A 17,633-nucleotide genomic window follows, 5' to 3' on the forward strand; every position below is an offset into this window, starting at 1 on the left:
AGGGGGCGAAGAGTAGAGTTATGCAGATTGAGAAAGAGGCTTGAATATGGACCCTTTTCTTGGAGAAGACTAAGAGTCGGTATTGCCTTTGGAGCAGGCAGCAGGCCAGTTTGTCAGAGGAAGCGCCCGATGCCCTCCACTTCCACTCAGCTACCCTGCAATTGCGTTTCAGGGCGGCCAAGTCAGAGTCATACCAAGAGTTGCACTTGGTGGTAGGCTTCCAATCGTCTCTGTGACACCTGGGCATCACAGATCAGGCTCTAGCATGGTTGACCTCTTTTCTCTCTGATCAACCCTTCCATGTTCAATTTGGGTGCTTTCTCTCCACCACCTCTCTCTCCACATGTGGTGTTCCCCAGGGCTCTAACCTGTCACCATGACCCTTCAACCTTTACTTGGCACCTCTGGCTCGTCTCATCTCTACCTCTCTCCAAACTTTCAGTGTTATGCGGATGACACTCAGCTCTCCTTCAGGCTCCCCTCAGCTTTCTCTCCCTCTTTCATTCCTGATTGTCTATCTGCGATTCAGGAATGGTGTGCCTCTAACAATCTCTGATCCACGTGCCAGTAAGACCGAGATCCTTCTCATTGGGACCCCTGCTCCTGCTTTCCCTCTCTCACTCTGGCCGCCCCCCTTGGGCACTCTACCTGCGCCTTCCTTTGAGGCCAACAACCTTTGAATCATCTTCGACTCCATCCTCTCCTTCTCTCCTCACATCATGGGCGTCTCTAAGAAGTCCCAATACCAGCTGCACCTCCTCTGAGGTATTCTTTGTTTTCTCACTTTCCTCCAGAAGCTCACTGTTCCCAGTGACCTGGTTCTCTCTAGGCTGGACTACTGCAACAGCCTCTTTCTAAATCTGCCTGCCTCTACTCTTCGCCCTCTGCAACTAATCCAGAACAGGACTGCAAGACATGTTCTTGGCCTCAAGCCAAGGGATCATATATCTCCAGCGCTGACATCTCAACACTGGCTCCCGGTGGCTGCAAGGATCAAGTTCAAGACCCTCTGTATTGTCCACAAGGCTTTCTGGGGCCGGATAACACACTACATCCAACTCTCTCTTCCTAAGCACTTTCCTTCTTGAACCCTCTGCTCATCCACCTCCAACTCTCTGAGGGTCAGACACTTCTCCAGGCTGAGAGTGGGGGTAGATATCTCTCCTCGGCTGGTGCCTCCCTCTGGAACAGCCACTCTCAAACTTGAGCAGGACCACCTCAGGTTCCGGAGCAACTCAAGACATTCCCTTTTGCTTCTGCCGTCGCTCTCTCCCCTTGCTGATGTTCTTGTCTGCTGCACTAAATGGTTACCTGGCCTTCCTCTGAACCTAATGGGGACCAGGCTCCTTCACGACCAGTAGCCCAATGCACTGCGTCCGGGCCTACAGCACACTAGGGACTGTATCTACAACCCTACAGTCCCCTGCCTCCTTGCATTTACCTACAAATGGACACCCTGGCGGCACTTACTTGAGCTTTGCTTATTGCACTATTCCTTTCCCTCCCCCTGGCACTTCTCGTCTCCCTTCCCCCTGCACGATTGGAATCACACAAGGCCTAGTAAGATAATTTGTTTTGTTCCACTTTGTCTTCCTCTTCCTTGTCTTGTCTCGCCTAGAAACACTTGTGTACAGGCGCATTATAAATGAATTATCATATCATATCCTCATGACAGGGGTAAGGATGTCGAGAGTGTTGGAGATAGAAAGATGCAGGTTGGTGAGGGCTGTGTCAGAGTGTGAGTCAGCGGCAGGAGTAGGAGGAACAGAGAAAGTGGAGGCAAAGGCAACCACTGACACTTGCTTCATGGGCCGAATGACCGAGAAGGAAGATGGCATTGCCTTGGGGACAGGAAGCTTCAGGTGGGAGGAGAGCAGAAAGTGGTCAGTCCAAGAGAGAGGAGTAGTGAGAGGGTTAGAGAGGGGGATGTCTGAGGAGATGAGAACATCCAAGGTGTATCCGGCAGTGTGTGTCAGACCAGATGGTTTAATGTAAAGGGATAGAGAGTCGCAAAGGTTGCGGAAGAGCCCAGAGGAGGGGTCAGAAGCATCCAGGTGGATGTTGAGATCTCCTACGTGGAGAAGGTGAGAGGAAGAGACAAGAAGAGAAAAGGTGAGGTCTGCCCATTCTGGAGGGAAGAGTGAGATCTGGCCAGCTGGCCTGTAGATGGTGGCCACGGTTAGAGAGAGGCCAGGAGAGAGAGCATGCAGACCAGACATTCAAAAGAAGAAAAGTCCTGCATGGGAATGACAGATGCAGGAACCCATTCAGGAAAGATAAGGCCAATCCATCTCTGGGCCGATTGGTTCTGGGCTCGGAGACGATCTTATAGCCCTCTGGGAGGAGAGTCTAAGCTTGTGACAGAGCTGGCCGTGAACCACGTCTCAGTGAGCGCAAGGACATCAAGGTCAAGGTCTTGGAGGAGGTTGCAGATGTCAGAGGAGTGTTTGAAAGCAGAGCGAGAGTTGAGAGTAGCTACATGCAGCAGGTTGCCGCTTTTGAAAGACTTCCGGGGCGGGGTACAGGAATGGAGCACACTCAGAAGAAGTGACAGAGGGGCCCGAGGGTGCGCAGAGGCAGGAGCCTGAGGTGGCATAGTGGCCAGAGAGGAGACAGAGGATGAGGGAGGAGATGTTAAAGGGGCTAGAGAGGAGGTAGGAGTGGGAGGAGAAGGAAGAAAGATGAAAAGTTGCAGGAGACACCTATCCACAAGGAGGAGATTGGACTGAGAGCCCTGGACCATGATAGTACCATTGTGATAGACATTAATGATGGCCATGGAGGAGTGGTCAAGAGGACCTCCCATCTGGTGTCGGCATTAATGGGAGAGGAGGAGAAAGGAGAGAGAACAGAGACCATATGAGGGGGTCCATAGGTCTGGAGAAGAAACGCCAAAGAGGATGTCTGTGAAAGTCTGTCTGGAGGAAGCGCTGATGTAGGTATCAGTGATGAGTAGGCCTGGGTTGGAGACCAGACAAGGATATCCTTCTTGAACATTTTCCTTCCAGACTTAGAGGGATAGGATAGCACATAGGGTAGCAGTTTGAAAAGATGGGAGAAATTGAGTGGAATATAAAGATTGCGAGGAGGAAAAAGGAGAGAGTGCGAGAGGAAAGGAAGCACAGCCCAGTGCAGCGCAACACAGGATGCACCAGAGGGCAGGTAACACACCAAAGGGGGAACGCAGGAAGCAGCGTGGATGGAAGATGGGGGGGTAACAGAGATCAACAGCCAAAGGGGGCGCAGTGGCCACAGCAGTAACCATAGACCCAACAGTAATCAACAGTAGTCAGCAGTAGGGTGTGCAGAGACAGAGCATATTAAAATACAGGCATTTAAGTTGAAGCACATGCACTGCAAAAACACCTACATTCAACTTTCCTAGAAAGAGGGAAAAAGGCCTAGTTTTTAAACACAACAGTAGTGAAAAACTCCCAGATTCGACTTTCCTAGAAAGAGGGAAAAGGGCCCAGGGTTAATTATAAAAGTTCACCTAGTGCCAGATATGGATAACAACAACTGTGATGTGTAGCAGACTGCAAGAATTACCTAGAAGTAATAAGAGAGGAGGGACAGATTAAATGTGGAGCAGTAATGGTTGTTCCCCCTGCCCACCCTTGTTACCTTGACAGTCGCTGCTCGTTGACGGCTGCGCTACATGCTCCCATGATGAACACTGGCAAACACCCTCTGGAGCTGCTTCACTGGAGCTGCCCCTTAGCTTCTGGCCCTTCGCTGTAGGGGGCTGCAATGGGCATTGGGGCTGCCCTAATGGGTTCTCATAAAGGGGGGACAGAGCACCCAATCAGGGCTTAGGGGCAGGGAGGGGGCGGGCGGTAACGTGGAAGGAGGGGAAGAAAATCACTGGAGCTGCAATGCGGCAAGTGCCAGAAGATATAACTTTTTAAACAATGCAGTGGCGAGCGCACAAATGACAAATCACTCACTCAGATGGAGGAACTGCAGAGAAATGCTGCGCCGGCAGTCAGTGTATTCAGAGGAACAAGGGCCGAGCGCCGAATCATTGGTCGGGGCGGGCGGGAACAAGGAGGGGAAGAGAATCACTGGAGCCGCGATGCGGCAATGCCCAGAAGATATAACTTTTTAAAACAATGCAGTGGGGAGTGCACAGATGACAAATCACTCACCCAGATGGAGGAACTGCAGAGAAAAAAAATGCCTCATTGGATCTCATTGAGCTCTATAGCACAAATCAAACCCAAATATTTCAGAGAAGTAATAACACTAGGTTTTCAGTCTTTGTAAAATAAAATGAATACTTTGTACCCACTCTAAGAGCAGAGCAGGGTTTTTATTCTATATCGTAAGGGGACTTAGAGGAGCAGGGGTGCATGTGTGGTTGGAGTGCATCAGAGGCACCCACAGAGAAAGGAGATTTCCTGCCAGGGCAGGGCAACAGTGCTCAAAGTGTACGAAAAGAAGCAGTGGAACTATGTTACCTGCTGGCCTGCCACTGCTCCCCACAAGCCCCATCGCCATGCCCCTCCCACGCGCACTCCAAACCCCCATACCAACATACTTGCTGTTTAAGGGACGGTTCCGTGCAGTGCACTGAAGTGCAAGTTTCAACTTCTTCCTGCACTTTTATTTTAAAAGTAAACCATTCCGGAACGGTTTATTTTTTAAATAAAAGTATAGGAACAGTAAAACCTTTTTATTAGAGTAGAGGACCACTGCTCCCGCCCACTTGGAACACTGCCTCCGAATGGCCTGGATGGTGTTATGTTTCAATGTCCCGGAGCGCCCCGCACGTGGGGCTGGCTCCGACACAGTAGGCCGCACGGCCCGTGGCGCAGCGCCAGCTGGAGCGCGAACAAACACACACCATACGCTTCGTTGGCTTCGCCCGGAACTGCCTCCAGATGCCGGGGGCGGGGCTTTTATTTGACGGCCCTACGTCACCGCGTAGCGGGACGTAGGGCGGATATAACATTGCTCCTTTATTTTAAATAAGCTTAACATAGACATAACCTCACACTTCTAACACAGCCCGCTTTTCACACTGCACCAGCTCCCCCTTGTACAGGATACCTGGCAACCTTATACCAATTACCATACATAGTCATTTAGCCTCGCAGGCGGCCTCGTGGCAGTTCTCAGACCATACTGCTTCCCTTGGGGACTGTCCCCGCTCGGCCCAGGGATCTGCTCAGCTTCACTGTGCATGTCCCCAATGTCCGGCGTGCTCGCTGATCACCAGCTGCGGTTCCCTGCGGCTTCCTCCTCGGGGCCTTGCATAGGCTCCTCGACGTCCTGTTGTTGGTTTTTGTCGTCTTGGGGGCACTCGCCATCCGTCCATAGATTGTATGGCACAGTCTTGAACCAGGAGGCATTCCTTGTCACTTTCCGGCGTCCCCGTGTCACAGTTATCATGGTCCCCCGCCGGTTGCTGACAGTCCATGGCAGTTCCTCGTACCTGGTGTCCAGCTTGGACTTTGTGGGGTTTCGTAGCATGATGACTTGGTCACCCACTTGATGATCTGACTGCCTTGCCCCTCTTTTGTCGCTCATGTGAGCATTTGCACTTCTTCTCCTCCTTTCCATGCGTGGATCGTCGACCTTGTCATGGGTCCTGTTTGGATGATGGGGAATCGAAGATCTGATGATTGTTCCAAACATGAGGTCAGCTGGCGGTATGCCTGTTGTGCTGTGTGGGGTGACCCGATAGTTCCGAAGGAACCGGTATAAGTCAATTTTCCATGGGCTAGCATTTGCCCTTGATATTCTTAACACCTTGTTGATGGTCCTCATGAAACGCTCGACGTCCCCATTGGCCTGGGGCCACCTTGGCATTATATGGTGATATTTTATGTTCAGTTCCTGTAGATATTGTCTGAACTCTTCCCCTGTGAACGGGGGTCCATTGTCACTCTTGATAGCTGTGGGCAGGCCGTGGGTTGCAAACATCTTTTCTATCGCTGGGATGACCACTTCCGCCGCTGTGGATTCCAGTATCTCGACTTCTGGATAGCGTGAATGATCATCGATTGCCACTAGCAGATATAGGCCCTCTCTGATTTTGCAAAAATCAATGCTGATCGCTTCCCACCGTGCACGGCCGCGCTCGGCCGACAGGATTGGTTCTGGTTCTGGTGGGGCCCCTGTTATTTGGCAGGGCAAGCATGTGCTTACTAGGACTTCGACACGATCATCGATGTGAGGGAACCATACCCTGTGACTGACCCGGGCCTTTGTTCTTGCAAGTCCTTGGTGTCCTTCATGTGCTAGGGCTACTATCCTGTCCTGCAGTTTTGGGGGTATGATGATGCGATCTCCCCTTAGCAACAGTCCTCCTTCGGTGATTGAGAGATCCTGTCGGACTGCGAACATGCCGGACAGGAATGCCTTTGCCTCCTCTGTTCTGTTGCGGGTGTGCGTCAGGAACTCCTTCCAATCTCCTGACATGATCGCATCTTTCACCAAGTCACAGCAGGGATCTTTCTGCGTTTCCATCGCAATGTCCTCAATTTTTACAGCCTTGGGCCTCATGGCCCGAATCACTTGGCATATGTGTTCCTCCATTTCTTCAGCGACCAGGACTTCCTGCTGAGTGGCTGGCCGGGGGTGCCTCGAGAGGAAGTCCGCTGGGTTGCCACTACCCGGCTGATAAACGAGTTCGAAATCGTATTGCTGGAGGTGGAGCAGCCACTTGGTGATTCTAGCTGGTGGGTGCGCCGATGACCCGATGAAAATGGGTAGCAAGGGTTTATGGTCAGTGATCGCAGTGAATCTACGCCCATACAGGTATATGTGGAAATGTCGACACCCCCATAACACGGCAATGGCCTCCTTCTCTATGTGGGAGTATCTTTGTTCTGTTACCGTGAGTGCCCTGGATGCGTATGCAATGGGTCTTTTTTCGCCCTCCTTTGTGACCTGCATCAGGATTGCTCCGAGTCCTACTGGGTTTGCATCCACGAATAGTTCTGTCGGTAGGTCCGTGTCATAGTAAGCCATCTTAGTTTCAATCGACAGGGACTCTTTGATGCTCTCAAAAGATTCCTGGCATTTCTGACCCCAGTCCCACCTGGTGCTGATCTTGGTTAGTTTGCGTAATGGTTCAGATAGGGTGGCCAGGTTTCGAATGAACCTACCACAGTAGGTGGCCATGCCCAAGAAACTGCATACTTTGGTGGGGTTCACCGGCGGACTGGCAGCTTGCATGTCCGCTACCTTTTGGGGATCAGGTGAGATACCTGTACAGTCAAATTTGTATCCAAAAAAAGTGATTTCCGACTTCAGGAACTCGCACTTCTCTCGATGAATTGTGAGTCCGGCATCTTCCAGTCTGCCCAAAAGGGTCTTGAGTCTCTTGACGTGTTCCTTGGTGTCCGGTGCATGTATCAGGATGTCATCGCTCACATTCAACACCCCTGGTATGCCTCTGATGACTTCCTGGATGGTCTGTTGAAAAACCTCAGCGGCCGATGAGATGCCAAAACTCAGGCGCTTATACCTCCGCAAACCCAGGTGCGTTGAGAATGTTGTGATATAGCGCGAGTCTCTGTGGAGCTTTTGTTGGTGGTACCCCGCCTTTAGGTCCACCTTCGAGAACACACATGACCCTGTAAGATCGGTGATGATTTCATCAATTGTTGGTGTGATGTGTCGTTCCCTTTTAATGGCCGCATTGGGCAGGCGCATGTCAATGCAGATCCGGACTTTTCCGGGTTGTTTGGGCTTCCTGGTGACCACCATCGGGGAAACCCACGGTGTGGGTCCCGTGACCTCTTCTATGATGCCGGCAGCTTCTAGTGCCTTCAGCTCTTTCTCCACCTGTTCCCTCGTGTGGAATGGTGTTCTCCGGTGTCTCACCGCTCGTGGTTGTACAGATTGATCAATGTGCAGTTTGACGGTCTTGCCCTTAAGACAGCCTATCCCCTTCTGTAGCTTGGGGTGTTGCATGAGAATTTCTTCAACTTCGGTTGCACTGTCAACCTGGCAGATGAATTTGACCACCCCCAGGTCTTCGGCTGCGTCTCCGCTCAGTAGGCTTTCGATTCCTGCCTTTACGACATATATCTTTGACCACACCTTATTTTTGCCATGTCCTAGGGTTGTGCAGAACGTCCCAATGACTGGCAAAGGTATCTGGCTGCCGTATGCAAATAGACGGGTGTCTGTATTTTTAAGTTCAGGCGGTGGGCTTAAGGTTTGGAAGACACTGGATGGCATGACGTTCACCGAGGCTCCCGTGTCGATGGTCATCAGGACGTTCTGGTCTTGGATGGTGACCACGCATTTTCGTCACCTGACAGTTCTTGACGGTGGTTCCGGACCTTGGTTTAGTGTTGACACTAGGTATACCTTCCGGCCCTTTTCCTCGTTTTCTCTGCCTGCCGTTTGCCGTATGGCTGAGAGATCATCTCCTTCTTCTTCTGTCGAGGAGTTAACTGCTGCGACTCTCCTTGCGCTGGCTTGCTTCTTTTTCTTCGACGACCCCTGATCCTTGCGGAGGCTGTAACGGCAAGTTCGCTGATCTGCACACTTTCGCGTAGTGGTCCTTCCTGCCGCAAGCTCCGCACGTGGTGCCCTGTGCTGGACAGTTTTGTCTACCGTGTCTTTGGCCACCACCCACATTCCGTGGGCCCAGGGAGTCGAGGTTGCCACCTGTTCTGAGTGTGGCCACCGCCAGCCTCGACTTTTGTGAATTGTCTGTCCGAGATCTGGGCGACCATTGCTGTGGAGAGAGATGGCTGTAGTTTCTGTAATGTAGCTTCCATGTTGGCGGCCCTGTAGTGGGCAAGCTCTCTCTGTCGACCCAGTTCCAGGATGCGTTGTAGAGGTATACCTTTCTCGCTGAGTACTAGCCGCCTCAGCTTCTCCGAATGGATGCCATTTATGATCTGTCTCCTAATCTCCCTCTCAGTGTTCGTGAACTCACAAGACATGGCCAGTTTCCTCAGTCGCGTGTGGTAGGCGTCTAACGTTTCATCGATGGCCTGGACGGTCGTGCAAAAGATAAAAGTCTCATAGTCTGGATTCAGTTGTGGGAGAAAATGGGCCGTTAAGGCGTCCTTTGCGCTCTGGTATGCGTCTTGACCATCATCAATGTTCAGGGAGTTGAAGATGCGCAATACCTCGTCGCCCATGCTGAGAAGTAGATGAGCTTTCATTTTTCTGGATGACGTGATGTCCTTGCACTCCATAGCCATCTCGAATTTTTGTAGCCATAACTGCCATCTGGGTCCACTGGATGAGGGGTCAGTGAACGGGTCGAAGGGTTGTATCAGCGTTGACGAGTTGCCCTGTGTGCGGGGTGGTGGCGACGCCATCGACAGATTTGCCGCGATTCTGGATGGCGTGGAGGGCCCAGGGGTTGATGTCCCAGCCGCCATGGCGTCACGTGCCTTTGACACTTTATTTGTGCAGTCTTCGTGACCAGATGTTGTCCTGCCTCATGGGCTTACACGTGCCTTGCTGTGGGAAATGTTCTCTGGTGGTAGATGTGCCCTCAGGCACTTTTACAACGTCCGATGGGCGCCTTGTGGTACGTGCGCCAGGGAGAAAAAAATATCGACCCGGATGATAGAGGGCGAGAAAAATTATTATTTTTTTTGTTTTTTTTTTTTGTTTGGGGTTGGGGGTCACGTGGTTGCTGTGCCCCCCACCGAGTGTCCAAAAATTTGTTTGGGATGTCCGTGGGGCATCCGCGTGCTAGGCTCTCCTGAGCGCGTGATGACTTGAACACCTCCTCGTCGCCATTGTTATGTTTCAATGTCCCGGAGCGCCCCGCACGTGGGGCTGGCTCCGACACAGAAGGCCGCACGGCCCGTGGTGCAGCGCCAGCTGGAGCGCGAACAAACACACACCACACGCTTCGTTGGCTTCGCCCGGAACTGCCTCCCGATGCCGGGGGCGGGGCTATTATTTGACGCCCCTACGTCACCGCGTAGCGGGACGTAGGGCGGATATAACAGATGGCTGAAGAAGCACAGTCTGTGCAACCTGTTCCTGAAATTCCCAGAGTTCATAAATGGCCGTAGCATGGGGCCTCAGCCCTCCCTTGCATTTCAGCAGCCAACTCGCCACCTGATTTGTCGCAGAGCGAAGTCTCTAGACATTGCTTGTTGGCAGAGATAACTAAAGGTGACTACAAGGCAGGGGTAAGATTCAGAGCTGCCGCTCACCAAAGCTTGCAGCGCTCCCTGACCTTCTATGTGTGTAACCTCCAGTCGCCATTTACTGGTGGGAAGCAGAAAAGCACAAGGTACCTTCATATACTCCTTGTGACCTGCATATACAACACCTATTTCCTTAGACTGCATGTTCCTTTTCTCTATGAGGGCCTCCTCGCATGCCTTATGTGTTCGTACCAAAGACCTGTTGTCTTGCACAGTTTCCCCTCTCTCTGAAACCTTTGTCAGTGCACAGAGATCTTCTCTCCACTGCTCTTCTCTATCATGGAGGGGTGTGGGAAAGGGCGTACCGAGCATTGGGGAGACATTCAAAGGTCTGGCCCCACAGACCATGGCTGGAAGACTGCCAAGCATTGCTGAAGTCCTGCAGAGTGATTTTGAGTCAGGGTTTGCAGGTAATGGTCAAAGAAACGATAGCAGACACACCCCATAATATTGTGGTCATCTTGGAATACAGGTGCAAGGAACCAGGGGTGGAGCCAGTCCCAACATTTTGGGGGGGCTGAGTGGCAGTTTTGAACGCTGGTAGTGAGAGGGGCCATTAAACCCATTGTGCTATAGGGCCCCACCCCTTGCCTGGGCCCAGAGGCTGAGTAGATAGTACGCCTTTCTTTGGCCTAACACATGCATCTTTCACCCCCAAATCACCAGAGGCATAGCCAGGATTGTCTTACAAGTGGGGCGTGCAACTAATGTAGTAGGGCTCATCCTCTGACCCCGGCCAAATGTGCAGGAGTGACTGAGCATAGTGAGGGAGCGCAAACCAATCAAAGGAGTTCCGGCGGTTTCTTCCCCTGGGAATATTTTTGAAATAATGGGTTAAAATGGTGCATTTTACAGAACACTTTCTGTGATAAATTAGGTAGCAACTCTCACAGTTTTCAATCGGTTTTGTAGGGTAACACATGAAAAAGTCCATTAAATGCCAAGTCACGAACAATGCACTGGAGCAATTTTCCAAGGCATGTTTACAATGTCTTTGCCCGCTATATGCCAGTACTCTGCCACTGTAAAAAAAAAAACATTTTCATATTGATTTTACCCACACATGTCCATTATGGTGCACCTATATATGCCAGTATTCTCATGTTTGTTTTCCCCTAATGGCAATAATGATTCTATAACAAAACATGTTCATGCTGGCTCTGCCAATATATACCAGTATCCCCATGCAAGAACATACTCCTGTTGGCTTTGCCAGTAAAAATAAAAAAATCCATGCCACTGTAAGAAAACATATCCTTGCTGGCTAGCCGGTGAAATAGCTCAGCAGGTTGAGAGCTCGCTGTTGCGATCTATGTGATCTGCAGGTCACAGGACTTCAAATCCAGGCAAGGCCAACTCAGCCTTTCATCCTGCAGAGGTTGATAAATGAGTATCAACTTCAATTCAGTGATAATTGCATGTACATATGTGCTCTATACATTTAAATATCGTAATACAAATTCCCCCATATAAGAACACTCATGTTGTATCTACCCACTAAGGCCAGACATGTCAACGCCCAACCAAGTTAGGACAGTTACGTTCTAGTTTGTCTTTGACCTTAACACTAGTAGATAAAATACCATGCCACAGTAAGGAAACATGGCCTCCCCCATGTAAATACACTCAACACGTTGGCTTTGCTCTTAATATGAGCACCATTGTTGTACCCTGTCCCGCTCCAACCCCTCCTTCACATAATAACACTCAAGTTTCCTTTGCTTTGCACAAAAAACACCAGTAAAACATGACATGCTCCTCTCAAAAAATGTTCCTGCTCAATGCCCCTCACCAAGCCCCATACACATATACATACATGCAGACACACTCACACACCTATACACATAGTGATACACACACATATACACACACAAATCCATACACATTCACCCATCAATTCCACACCCATACAGTTTATTTGCCATTCACACGAGCACCCAGAACCTTCACACTGCACTGTCATTCGCACGCACACTAGCAGCAATGTACACCATACCCACTGTACTGATTCATATGTGTGCAATTCCAGACATCCCCTCCATATAACCATACACAACCTTACACAATCCCTCACATGTATACAAACCATGCATGCACACAAACAAAACCTTTTTTGTTTGGCTATTAGGTGGCAGAGACACCTATAAGCCAAAACTATTGCATTAGAGTACTGATAGGAAGGAATTACATATGAGATGGGGCACAAAGCTTGAAGGTGTTTAGTTGTTTGCCCACCCATTTACTGCCCATGGCCATGCTAATCCCTATGGCTATTCCCACCCAGTCCCTGCCCCAGCCTGCCCAAACAGCTCCTCATGGGAACTCTTTGTGCTCGCTTTAATCAAGCCTTACCATCAAACTTTGCACTCAACATGCTTGCCAGTGTTTTTTCAAAGTAGTCTTCTGATAGTTAATGACTTAATTGAAGCAGCAAGCACAATTCTAGTGTCATAAAAATGTCTCATCTAGGTGCGCCTTCAGCCACTTGATTTATTAGCACTGTGTGTGTCCTTCACGGCAGACCTGTTAAAAACAAGCATTTTTGGCTTGTGTACAAGTATTAGGCATTTGCTAGGCATTGCTATTCGATGCCCAGGTGCTCGCACCATTTTGCACTGGCTATCATCAATGCCCAGTTAATACCACTACATCAGTGCCTTTCCCATGCCCATACAAAAGCCCAAACTGTTTGCATTGCCAGTGCTTGTTTTCTTACCTGTTTCCCGCTGGATCGCTCTGGCTCTACCCTATCTATGCCTCTGCAACTCACAGGCAATTTAGTTAATGCTAATTATTGGAGGCACGAGGCATTTAAAGGTGAGCCCAGCAGGTAAGCCTCTAACTTCAAAATGTCAACATAGGGGGTCTACAGATTTTGCCTTGGCAGTCTTTTGTCCAGTGCTTTAAGTGGGTAAGAAATTGGGGGGTGGCCCTCATTTGGGTGTGTGGTTTCTCTGATGGGCGTGGCCTAAAACGTGAAGGTGTGGCCTAAAGAAGAGCTTGTAAAAATGAACAGGGGTGGTCTCGTCTACATAACTAAGTGCATACTGCAAAACTGCTAGTACAACCGAAACGTGCGGTCCTCAGCCAATCATTTAATTGCGCTGTGTCTTATCTGCAGCACTTAATGTCCCGGTGTAGTAAATAGTGACAGAATGCGATGATATAATGCTACAGTATACAGCAGTGTAGCCCCACAATGTACGCTTGTTTGATGCCACTGTCCTTGTTCAGTGAAATAAGAAAACAAATATGATGTTTCAGACCTATGTCCATGTCTGCTGCCTGAGCCTCATGCCCCTAAACCGCACACAAGTTCCCGGGCCCTGCTCTCAGCCAGGATATACCACTTCGGTGGTGATAGTGCGCGGTACAAATGTCCTTTAACATTAACATATTCCTAAATGTAGACGCGGGCTAGTTTTACTGTTAGCATGCATTTAAAGGATTATCTTCACAGCGTTGCTGCACATTGCTTCATTTAATCGAAAATGAGGGGACTTGGTTTAGAAAATGCCTCTCAGGCAAGCAGAAGACAAAGGACGAATTGCATGCGTGTACACACAACGATAAACACGCCAGACTTGCATTTGTGAAAAAAACGGTAGTTTGTAAATATGCAAGCAGTGTCAAGATTGCGAGTTATATAAGCAATGTCCTAATGACCCATGGGGAGTTCAGTTTCCAGATGCCTTGGAACTTACAAAGGCAGTGAGTGTGTCATCACCAACCTGGGGTGCATGTGACCTTCTGCACCAGGTCATTTGCAAAAGGAAAGGGGTCATGGCTGGGAGGTTAGTGAAGGCTTTCAGACGCTAATGTCTCGCCATGAGGTTAATGGGTTAAACATTAACACACTTTTGTCTCCACTCCTGTTGTGCCTGTTACAGTGCACAGCTGAAAAGGAATTCTTACTCTCAGCCTTAGGCTGTAAAAGGCACAACAGGGAGTGGATACTAAGGGGTGTTAATGGTGGGGACGCTGTGCATTTCCTGAGCTGTGACTAACAAGTGCCAGCCAGCCGCAGCTTCACGCACACTAGTTTGAGCGAAGCTGTGACTGCCCTGCACGTCTGTCATTCACAGCTGCCTGACTTGATGACGGCGGGCTCATCTCCCGTTGAGGCTGCAGCTGTGGTGGGACAATGACCTGCCGTGAAGTGGTGGGAACGGGGAGCCCCAGCAGGGCCCCGGTTCAGCCTCACTTTTTGAAGACTGCCAAGACTGCCAGGGCTGTGCCCTGGCAGGCCCTGGCCCACTTAAAGCACTGCTTTTGTCCTCTGCCTCTGTTCGTTTTTTGCTGCCACAGTCACGTTAATGACACGTTTCACAGCTCAGAGAGCGATGTATTTCCGAGGTGGGAAATTTGACTGGTTCTTGCTGTCTGGGCGTCAAAGTAGAATGATGTCTGCTGCTTCAAATTGGGAGGGCCTTAGCCCTCCCAAGCCCATGCCTGGCGCCGCCCATGGGAACACAACGGTCTTCCGCAGAAAATATCTTAATTTCTGACACTGGAAAGGCTGTTGGTACTGGGGAAGGGGCTTTAGCCAAAGTGTGCAGCCTGACATGCAAATAGCTTCTCCCCAGCCATTCAGAAGCAATCCCACTTAGCATGGAACTGGCTCGCTCCCAGCCTTGCCGACCTTTCATCTGCATTCTCACACTATGCAAGACAACACTGGTGGGACCATAGAGCGGGACGGGTGAAATCTGGAGGCCAGGTGAAAAAACCATGTATGTGATGCGACCCCTGGAGGTGGTATACGGGGAATCCCCTGAGCTCCCCTGTTTTCCCTTAGTTGCCCGGTCACACAACCTGCAGTCACCTCTTCAGGGTGACTCTCCTCCCAGGAAACGTATTTCACTAAAAATGAGGGAAAGTACCATGTAGTATAATATACAAAGGAGAGTAGTGTTAGGGGGATGAAACCCCAATACAATCGGCCCCTGAGAAGGTGGCCAAATGATAACCTGTACACTGGAGGCCGCCTGCTTAACTCAGGGCCATTGCAAGTGTCTGCGCATGGAGCGGGACTCGGCGCCAAGAGCACTATTTCCGAACAAGCCCCAGAGAGAATTATTGACCAGAGCCTGAGGAAAAGCAGACACTGGCAAAGAGAGGAAAGCAAATAGGGCATACATGTATGAGCACACTCAGACTGAATGAGCAAATGCAGTTACTAAAGACAAGACATCAGTATCTTGGGGCTGTCCTGCCACTATGATAGTCACTCCTGGTCAGAAATGCTGGATAGGCAAAGTGAGTCCTCAGGACGAGGGGGCCCTGGAGCTCACCAAATTGAAGCATTAAGGAAGTCAACATTTCTGCTTTTGCTTGGCTAAAAACGACAACAGCATGGTGAGGAGGCAGAACCAGCAAGCGGGAAACAAACCCACCATCAGAACAATTCATGAACCATTAGTGCCATATGCCTAACATGAAAAGAGACACCACACACGACCAGGTGTGTGAGAATTAGGATGGCATTGCGGAGAGTTAGGGCTGTAGCAGGAAGAGAAGCAGAGGGAAAGAACAGGCGGTGGCAAAGCCAAGTAAGCCATTATGTGAGAGAGTTGAGAGACCTACTTATGAAGAGAGTTTAAACTTGCAGGAGAGTAGAGCCAAAGGATACAGGTGACTGGAGCATTATCAGTACTGCAGCCTGTAAAGCACCAAGATAGGGGTTGGCTAAATTATATGAAAGAAGACCGCTAGCGTAAGACGGGAAAACTGCACAGCCTTACCCTGGTAGTAGTTCACAGCTATCCCCAGGTGGGAAAGCTGCACAGATAATGCCCTGGTCAGAGCATGCCACATGCCTTCAGAGACCAGCACATCTTCTATAGCAACTGTCCAGGCCAGGTTAAGAAGTGTGTTGGGCCCACTTTAAATCTCCTGAGTCTGTGAGTGCATTGAATGATGCTTTTCTGGGTGTGAGCAACCTGGAACTATGTGGATACACATAGTGACTGGATAATGGACTAAGGACATTATGTCCTCTTAGCTTAGACCCTTTTACTTGATTTGATTAATTCCTCCATCTTTACTCTGCTACCAGAGAACCTTGCTGTGTGCTGCATGGTTAATTGTACCCAATGTGGGACAAAATGGTGTTAGTAGTGGTATACTTGGAGCCCAATTCAGAATTCACACCCATAAAACATTTTCCTCTCACTGTAGTATGCTTATTCCCTGAGGCTGAGCTCCCATATCAGGCATCCTGCTTTGATCTATATAGCGCGTGTCTGTTGTGTGATCTATTGTATCCAGCTTGTGATAATTTGCCACAGGACTATCAGCCTTTTGGATGGCAGGAGAGTCTAACATGCCTTATGTTTTTCCCTAAGCATTCCTGGGCATATGTAGCAGTCAATGTAGTCAAATATTGAGCGATCAAATGCACACTCACCTGCCCAACCAATTTGGGCTCGCTGGTGTTTGTTATATCATATTGGCGCACATCTCCATGGAACCAGTTGCTCAAGTATAGAAATCGGTCATCCAATGAGATCCCCATACCGATGAGAAGACCTAATGGAGAGAAAAGAAACACACTAAGACCCCCAAAGCACAATGTAAAGCCAATCTGTAAGTAGCACAACCTACAATATGCACAGTATGGTATTTACTTAGAAACATAGATGTGCCTTTTTGTGTGAAATGAGTCCCACCTTTTTTTTTTGACCCCATACCTGTTCTGCACAATGTTGACCAGTCTCTTCCTATCTGACCCTTAGGGGTATGGTTCCCAGAAGGTCTAGAGGTGGAGAAGAAAACAAGAAGCCCCAAAGATAGAACCAGTAAGGTACTGTTGCACCGCAGAGCATCCTGCACAGCAGAAACATTCCACGTGACACAGGTATCCAGTGAAGTTACCAAAAAAATAACACAATAAACTTGTACCGGAAAAATAAATATATATGGGTTGGGACAAGGGGTTAAAAGCGGTTGGTGGTGGGTCGGTGGGGTTACAAGGGTAGGGGAACTGGGCGTTTGGGGGGACCCCGAATAAAAAAAATGGATATTACTTTTTTTCGGTAGTAGTTGATTTGGTACAAATAACTACGGTAACTATTCGCTGCATTTATAGACTTTTCTAAGGCCTTCGACAGAGTCGATCGTACCAGACTCTGGGAGAAACTGGCAACCTGAGGCTGCCCAAGTGACATCCTTAACCCTATTAAAGCCTTACACACAGATACCAACATCAAAGTGCGGTTAAACCAACAAGGATGCCTATCCGCCTAAATCGAGACAAAAAGAGGCGTTAAACAGGGTTGCCCGTTGGCCCCAGCCCTTTTTCTTGCCTACATGGGGGATTATCAACACTCAGAGGTCCTGATCAGATCTTTCCCCCCTAAACTTGCGCAAACAAACATCAGCAGTCTATTATAAGTGGATGATCTCATCCTACTGGATCTGACCCCCATAGGCCTACAGCACCAACTCGCCAACCTATATAAATTCTGCACTGAAAACAACTTAGAA

At 49.5% G+C, this 17,633-nt stretch overlaps 1 protein-coding gene across 1 annotated transcript in view; it reads right to left on the bottom strand.

Annotated features, from left to right (window-relative positions):
* The window catches only part of LOC138563770 (methanethiol oxidase-like), a 421,550-nt gene that overhangs the window by 61,535 nt on the left and 342,382 nt on the right, over positions 1-17,633 (bottom strand). Inside the window, exon 8 of the mRNA XM_069642864.1 lies at positions 16,555-16,676. Coding sequence (XP_069498965.1) covers positions 16,555-16,676 — 122 coding nt within the window. The remainder of the gene's footprint in view (positions 1-16,554; positions 16,677-17,633) is intronic.

The sequence above is a fragment of the Ambystoma mexicanum genome, chromosome 1p (assembly GCF_040938575.1).
Source record: "Ambystoma mexicanum isolate Mex_15411 chromosome 1p, UKY_AmexF1_1, whole genome shotgun sequence".
Classification (NCBI taxonomy): Eukaryota; Metazoa; Chordata; class Amphibia; order Caudata; family Ambystomatidae; genus Ambystoma; species Ambystoma mexicanum.